Source organism: Chiloscyllium plagiosum, chromosome 18, assembly GCF_004010195.1.
Source record: "Chiloscyllium plagiosum isolate BGI_BamShark_2017 chromosome 18, ASM401019v2, whole genome shotgun sequence".
NCBI classification, from domain to species: domain Eukaryota; kingdom Metazoa; phylum Chordata; class Chondrichthyes; order Orectolobiformes; family Hemiscylliidae; genus Chiloscyllium; species Chiloscyllium plagiosum.
This window is the reverse complement of record NC_057727.1, coordinates 28,570,684-28,578,297: the sequence shown is the minus strand read 5'-3', so window position 1 is coordinate 28,578,297 and position 7,614 is coordinate 28,570,684. Positions and strand designations below refer to the sequence as shown.

The window sequence follows — 7,614 nt, the reverse complement described above, 5'->3', positions numbered from 1 at the left end:
ATCCATTTATACCACATCTACCGCTTTCCCCTCATCAACCTCCTTTGTCACCTTTTCAAAGAATTCAATAAGGTTTGTGAGGCACGACTTTCCCTTCACAAAACCATGCTGACTATCCTTGATCACATTATTCCTATCCAGATGTTCATAAATCCTATCCCTTACAATTCTCTCTAAGACTTTGCCCACAACAGAAGTGAGACTCACCGGCCTATAGTTACTAGGGCTATCCCTACTCCCCTTTTTGAACAAGGGAACCACATTTGCTATCCTCCAGTCTTCTGGGACTACTCCTGTAGACAAAGAGGACATAAAAATCAAGGCCAATGGCTCTGCAATCTCCTCCCTTGCTTCCCAGAGAATCCTAGGATAAATGCCATCAGGCCCAGGGGACTTATCTATTTTCACCTTTTCCAGGATTTCCAACACCTCTTCTCTACATACCTCAAAGCCATCCATTCTACTTATTTGTGCCTCAGTATTCTCATCGACAACAATGCCCTGTTCCTGAGTGAATACTGAAGAAAAGTATTCATTCAGTGTCTCCCCAATCTCTTCCGCCTCCACACGCAACTTCCCACTACTATCCTTGACTGGACCTATTCCTACCCTAGTCATTCTTTTATTCCTAACATACCTATAGAAAGCCTTAGGGTTTTCCCTAATCCTATCTACTAAGGACCTTTCATGTCCCCTCCTTGCTGCTTTTAGCTCTCTCTTCAGGTCCTTCCTGGCTACCCTATAACTCTCAATCGCCCCAATTGAACCTTCACGTCTCATCTTGAGATAGGCCGCCCTCTTCCATTTTACAAGGGATTCCAATTCCTTATTAAACCACGGCTCCCTCGCATGACCCTTTCCTCCCTGCCTGACAGGTACATAATTATCAAGGACACTCAATAGTTGCCCCTTGGACAAGTTCCACATATCATTTACACTCTTGCCTTGGAGTTACTTTTCCAAGCCACACATCCTAAGTCATGCCTCCCCGCATCATAATTTCCCTGCCCCCAGCTATAACTCTTGCCCTGTAGTGCACACTTATCCCTCTCCATCACTAGAGTAAAAGTCACCGAATTGTGGTCACTGTCCCCAAAGTGCTCACCTACCTCTAATTCTAACACCTGGCCTGGTTCATTACCCAGAACCAAATCCAGTATGGCCTCACCTCTTGTTGGCCTATCTACATATTGTGTCAGGAAACCCTCCTGCACACATTGGACAAACACTGACCCATCTAACGAACTTGAGCTATAGCTTTCCCAATCAATATCAGGAAAGTTAAAGTCCCCCATAACAACCACCCTATTACTTTCCCTCTTCTCTTGAATCATCCTCGCAATCCTTTCTACGTTTCTAGGACTATTAGGAGGTCTGTAAGAAACTCCTAACAGGGTGAGCTCACCTTTCCTATTCCTAACCTCAGCCCAAACTACCTCAGATGGCGAGTCTTCATCCATCGTCCTTTCCACAGCTGTAATACTATCTTTGACAAGCAATGCCACACCTCCCCCTCTTTTACTCCCACCTCTGACCCTACTAAAACATTTAAACCCTGGGACCTGCAACAGCCAATCCTGTCCCTGTTCTACCCATGTCTCCGTAATAGCCACAACATTGTACTTAAAAGATCAGGGCTATTGTAACTTAGGAAGTGAACAGCTAGAAATTTAAGATCATAAACAGCAGGTGGGCTGAATGAAAGAACTGGAGACATGGGAATGAGGGCTATTGTGGTACAGTGGGAATGTCTGTATCTTTGGACCAGGAGGCTTGGGTTCAAGTACCCAGAGTTACGTGATAACGTCTCTGAAGGGGTTGATTCAGAAATTTGAAAAAAAAGTGGGTTGCTAGGAAGCCCAGGCTCCAGTCTCACTTGCTGCAGGAGTATGTACAAATATTTCCAAACGGGTTGATTTTAGAATTTAGGGAATGGCAGGGTTGGGTGTTGAGGTTAGACTGCAGGGTGTCAGGACCATGGTGTAAAGGATAGATTCTATTTCTCAGTCGATTCCTTTAGAGTCTATTGCATCAGGTATTCCACAGGGTTCCTGTGTGCCACTCTCCTCCAGGCTGCAGAAATCACAATCTGGCCATTGAAAAATGCTGGCTATGATGTTTGTAGTTATTGCACTAATTGACCAGTTATTCATGTGATTTCCCACATTAAACAAAAGTCTTGGAATAAAAAGGAAATTAATTAGAACTTTTATCTGGGAACTGACCATTTGTGTAACGTTGTCTTTTGCGATGCTTGGAATGAAGAGAATTTTTTTTTTCATCTATTTCTAAATTTAGTTTAGCCATGGCAAGCAAGACTGACTGTATTTGATAAGGCAGCTAAGAGACTGTGTTATCTTTGGGTCTTCTGTAGTTGTAGTTCCTTGGAAGTCCATAAGAGATGGGAGTAGAAGTAGGCCATTCAGTCCATCAAATCTGCTCTGCCATTCAATAAGATCATAGCTGATCTGTGTCCTCAATTCTACTTTCCTGCTTTTTCTCCATTACCCTTGTTACTAATTAAAAATCAACTTCAGCCTTCTGCAATGAAGATTTCCACTGATTCACTAGCTTCAGAAGAAATTTCTCCTTGTCACAATTTTTCGTTATCACAATTTTAGATGTGTGACCCCTCAGGCTGAGATTAGGCCCCAGCCCTAAACTCTCTCAGAAGAAGAAACAACCATACTGCATTTACCCCAAGTCTCTTAAGAATCTCATATTTCAATGAGGTGACCTGTTATACTTCTATGTTCTAGTGAGTACAGGCCCAATCTCTACTCACTGTATCGTTCCTCTGTACCTGGGATCAGCTCACTGAACCTTCTTTGGATTGCCTCCAATGCCAGCATTATCTCAGTCATAAAGATGTACAGCATGGAAACAGACCCTTTGGTCCAACCCCTCCGTGACGACCAGATATCCCAACCTTATCTCGTCCCGTTGCAGGCACTTGACCCATATCCTTCTGAATACTTCCTACTCATACATCCATCCAAATGTGTTTTAAATGTTGCAATTGTACCAGCCTCCACTACTTCCTCTGGCACCTCATTCCATGCATGCGTGAAAGAATCTTTCCCATCTCCCCCTAAACCTATGCCCTCTAGTTCTGGACTCCCCCACCCCAGGGAACAGACTTTGCCTATTTATCCTATCCACACCCCTCATGATTTTATAAACCTCCATAAAGGTTACCCCTCAGCCTCTGATGTTCCAGGACAAACGGCCCCAGCCTATTCAGCCTCTCCCTATGGCTCAAATCCTCCAACCCTGGCAACATCTTGTAAATCTTTTTTGAACCCTTTCATGTTTCACAACATCGTTCCAACAGCAGGGAGACTAGAATTGCACACAATATTCTAAGACCAATGTCCTGTCCAGATGTAACATGACTTCCAAACTCCTATATTTGATTAAAATACCTTTGTAGTGTTTCAGCATGAAACTGACAGCAGAAATAAAATAGACTTTCAGTAAAATGAAAGTTTTTATTATTCCAATCTTGAGAGTGTCAAATTATCTACCCTGACATAAATTTTGGATCCCTTTTCACCGTATTGCAGCTGCAGTCTGACTATTGCCTTGTATAGATTTCGCAAAATCTCTCTTTTTAGATTCCTGTTCCCTTTGAAATAAAGACCAACATTCTTTTTGCCTTCCCTATTATCTGTTGAACTTTTGCTAGCATTTTATGATTCATGTGCAAGGACTCCCAAATCCATCTGTTTGGTGACTTTCTGTAGTCCTTTTTCACTTAAATAATATTCAACTCTTCTAATCTTCCTGCCAACGTGTATAACCTCACATTTCCCCACATTATATTCCATCTGTAAAATTTTGGTCCACTTGCTTAACCTGTGCAGACACTTTTTGTGCCATGCTTACCACTTGCCTTCCTACCTATTCTTGTGGAATCCACAAATTTGGCTATAGTACAAGAGAGAAAAACAGACATCCTCCATCTTAAACAGCATAAATACAAGATTGATAGACAATGCTGTAGCCTGCAATTTGGAGCTGATATTTTCCATAAGCCAAAATTGGCAAAAGTTAAAAGTTGGAATATTTATTTAGCCATAAGTTAATGAAATCAATCTATTGAAATCCTCTAAGAGTCAGTTAATCGAGTTGCAACTGGAGTCCTGCTAGAAGTAATCAGCTTGGTTCCGGTTTGAAACTATAGAAGACCAAGGGGTGTTCTCTAATGTTTTGAGCCACTGCTGGAGACTCAACAGTCAGTGCTAGAGCTTAAGAGAAATTAACAGAAGGACTTCCATTACATTTTTTGAATTGATTTATACAAAAAATAACAACCCTGTGGAGTTGGTACAGGAAGGAAACTCTTAAGGTAGAAGTGAGTTTACAGCGTAAGTCCTAATCAGTGATTGGGTTGATGTAATCAAGCTTAATTTGTTGAATTCTTCCTGATGTATAATACAGTTTTTGATTTTATTAAACAAGTGAAATGTCGTGTAGTTGTCATTTAATTACTGGTAGCTGGATTTCTTCTTCTAACTGATGGTCTTGAATAGGGTCATTGGCAGAAGACAATTGGCTAAGGATTTGAAGGGAAACAAAGGTTTCACAGCTACGTGGAAAGGATTGTGGAATGAGACTAGCTGATTTGCTGTTCAGGGAGTTGGTGTGAGCATGACTAGCTAAATTACCATCTTCTGTGCTATGACTATTCCATGACTCTATTTAACCTTCCATTGAATGGTTTTCTTTTAGTAATCACACAGCACTAAGTTATAGTCCATCAGGTTTATTTGAAATTACAAGGTTTTGGAGCGTAGAATGAAGGGGTTAAGCTCCGAAAGCTTGTGCTTTCAAATCAATTTGTTGCGTGATTTCAGACTGTGTCCACTCCAGTTCAACAGTGGTATCTCCACATCATTTCATTTGGTAAGAACCTTGATGGGGCAAACTGACAACTTCTTGGCTACTGTCATTAAAGTCTGCATCATACTTACTTCAGTTATATTACTGTTTTGACAGAGTGGACGATCATACTGCACCTAGTAGTCTGCAGGAAAGTAGTGGACCTCATAATTGAGAGACGTTCAGCTTGAATTAGCTAGTTGTTAAACTAGCGTGTAATCTAATTGTCTTTTGAGTTATGAAGAATTTCTTGTAGTTAACAAATGAAGTGTTGCAGGGCAAGAGGTAAGTTTTGCAGGTTACAATGAATGCTTTATTTCAGAATTGTGAGAGCCTTGCCATTGGATGGCTTAACTTTGTTTTCTTTTCTTCACACAGGAGAAGACTGATGTAGAAGGTACTTTGTTTGTATATACCAGGTATGTTTGTGTATACCAGGAATGTTTTTAAATGCAACTTCCAGTGAATTGTTTTTCAAGGTTTACTCTTCTATATCCCAAAGCAGGAGAACATACTTTAACAAGCATATAATTCACCACCACTTGCTGGTTTGGAGGGGCAAGTGAAGAATGAAAACTGTTCTGTGATATATTTCAATACCATATTAAATGTAATGATTAAGTGAACTAATATTTGTAATCAACTGTTAAAATGTTGCTCAGTGACTGTGCTCAATGTCCCAGTTTCAGCCAGTGAAGGAAATAAGACACAATAGTGAGACCAAATAATCTAGTTAGACCATTCATAATATTGCTGAAAGAATACTGCATTGTCAAGATGCTAATTGTGTGGATTTGAAAGATCCAATTATTACTGTTTCAAGAAAAGCAGGGGAAGAATCTTCACTAGTAGTTATCACTCAATGTCTCGAAAGGTGAAGTAGTTATGTCAGTGCTGCTTTGGATCTGGCTGTACAAGAAGTGGTTGCTGGTATTTACCAATGCAATGATGACAGTTCCTTAAAAGTAATTGTTTGACTTGCAAACACTTGGGCTTTTATTAGAGAAATAAGGGTGCCAATCACTCATTGCAGAAAGTGCCCTGTTTAGGAACAGCAGGGAGCAATGTTGTCCAATTAGACTAAAATGAGTCAAAATGTAACAAGGTTCCAACAAAGACGAAAGGATATCTTGCCATTAAGCTAAAATATATTTGTCTGCAAGACCCTGTATACCATGTGATGCCTACTAGTCATGGACATGCTCAGGATGTGAAAAATATCATTTGTTGTTTTTTGTGAGGGAAAGATCATTGAGGAACAAGAACTTTGATCTACAAAAAGAGATTTTATGTCAACTGATTTGTTCATTTGTAAGTCTATTTGCTTTATGGTTAAAGTATGAATGCTATATTTCAAACATTTTCTTGTTTCATTGTATAGCTTCCATTGGAGGGCACTGCCTAAGTTCATTTAATTTACTGGCCACCTAGAAACAAAAATTAGTAACTTTAAGAAAACTACAGATTTTCCAAATTCATTTTCCATGTTCAGTGATACATTTGCCATTTGGTGACACCAGTTAGCTTATGGTGAAGTGAACCCTTTGTCTTCCCATCCAATTATAGTATCTACAAGCAATGTTTTGGGAAGTGAAGTAGTCTGGTGATGATGTATTTCGGTTCAGCTTTCTCACGTCTAACTTAGACTCTGCAGAAGATCCATGGAAAACATAATACAGATCCTGTAGCATGGGACTGGTTAGTGTAGTCAGCGATAAGCTTCAAATTTGTAAATATGTTTTTTGTTTGGTCAAATAATTTATGATTTAATGAGAAAGCGATGTATGTGGATCATTACATCAAATATTCTATAAAAGTATGCAAAATTAGCATTCAAAATGGGCAGCTTTTTATAAATTTAAAAACATTAACAGTGAGCATAATTCTGTAAGTTCTAAGTTATTACAGATAAGAATAGTTGAAACTTTATTGCTGGAACAGCGCAGCAGGTCAGGCAGCATCCAGGGAACAGGAGATTCGACGTTTCGGCACAGGCCCTTCTTCAGGAATAATAGACCTTGGGTGAAAGGTCTATTAACAGATAAGAATAGACCTTGGGTGAAAGGACTTAATTAAGGAAAGGCTAGCTATCACAATATTAGGCAGGTCAGGGGAATGTAAATTGGGGGCAGCTATTTAAGGGTAATTCCAGATCTGGCATGTGGGAATCTTTTAAAAGCTGTTGTGGTTCTGTTCGTCGAGCTGGGAATTTGTGTTGCAGACGTTTCGTCCCCTGTCTAGGTGACATCCTCAGTGCTTGGGAGCTTCCTGTGAAACACTTCTGTGATGTTTTTTCCGGCATTTGTAGTGGTTTGAATCTGCCGCTTCCGGTTGTCAGTTCCAGCTGTCCATTGCAGTGGTCGGTATATTGGATCCAGGTCGATGTGTTTATTGATTTGAATCTGTGGATGAGTGCCATGCCTCAAGCCACACATTTTTCAGCTCTGATCTCCAGCATCTGCAGTCCTCACTTTCTCCTTTTTACCCGAAAGATTTGGAGTGGGTACAGAAAGGCTTAACCAGGATGTTGGCTGAAAATGTGTTGCCGGAAAAGTGCAGCAGGTCAGGCAGCATCCAGGGAGCAGGAGAATCGACGTTTCGGGCATAAGCCCTTCTTCAGGAATGAGGAGAGTGTGCCAAGCAAGCTAAGATAAAAGGTAGGGAGGAGGGACTTGGGGGAGGGGCGTTGGAAATGCGATAGGTGGAAGGAGGTTAAGATGAGGGTGATAG

At 40.6% G+C, this 7,614-nt stretch overlaps 1 protein-coding gene across 2 annotated transcripts in view; it reads left to right on the top strand.

The window, feature by feature from the left end:
* Positions 1-7,614, top strand: part of dcp1a (decapping mRNA 1A) — a 74,804-nt gene that overhangs the window by 12,985 nt on the left and 54,205 nt on the right. For both annotated transcript variants that reach the window (XM_043708056.1, XM_043708055.1), the window contains exon 2: positions 5,263-5,303. In XM_043708056.1, the coding sequence (XP_043563991.1) occupies positions 5,263-5,303 (41 nt within the window). The remainder of the gene's footprint in view (positions 1-5,262; positions 5,304-7,614) is intronic.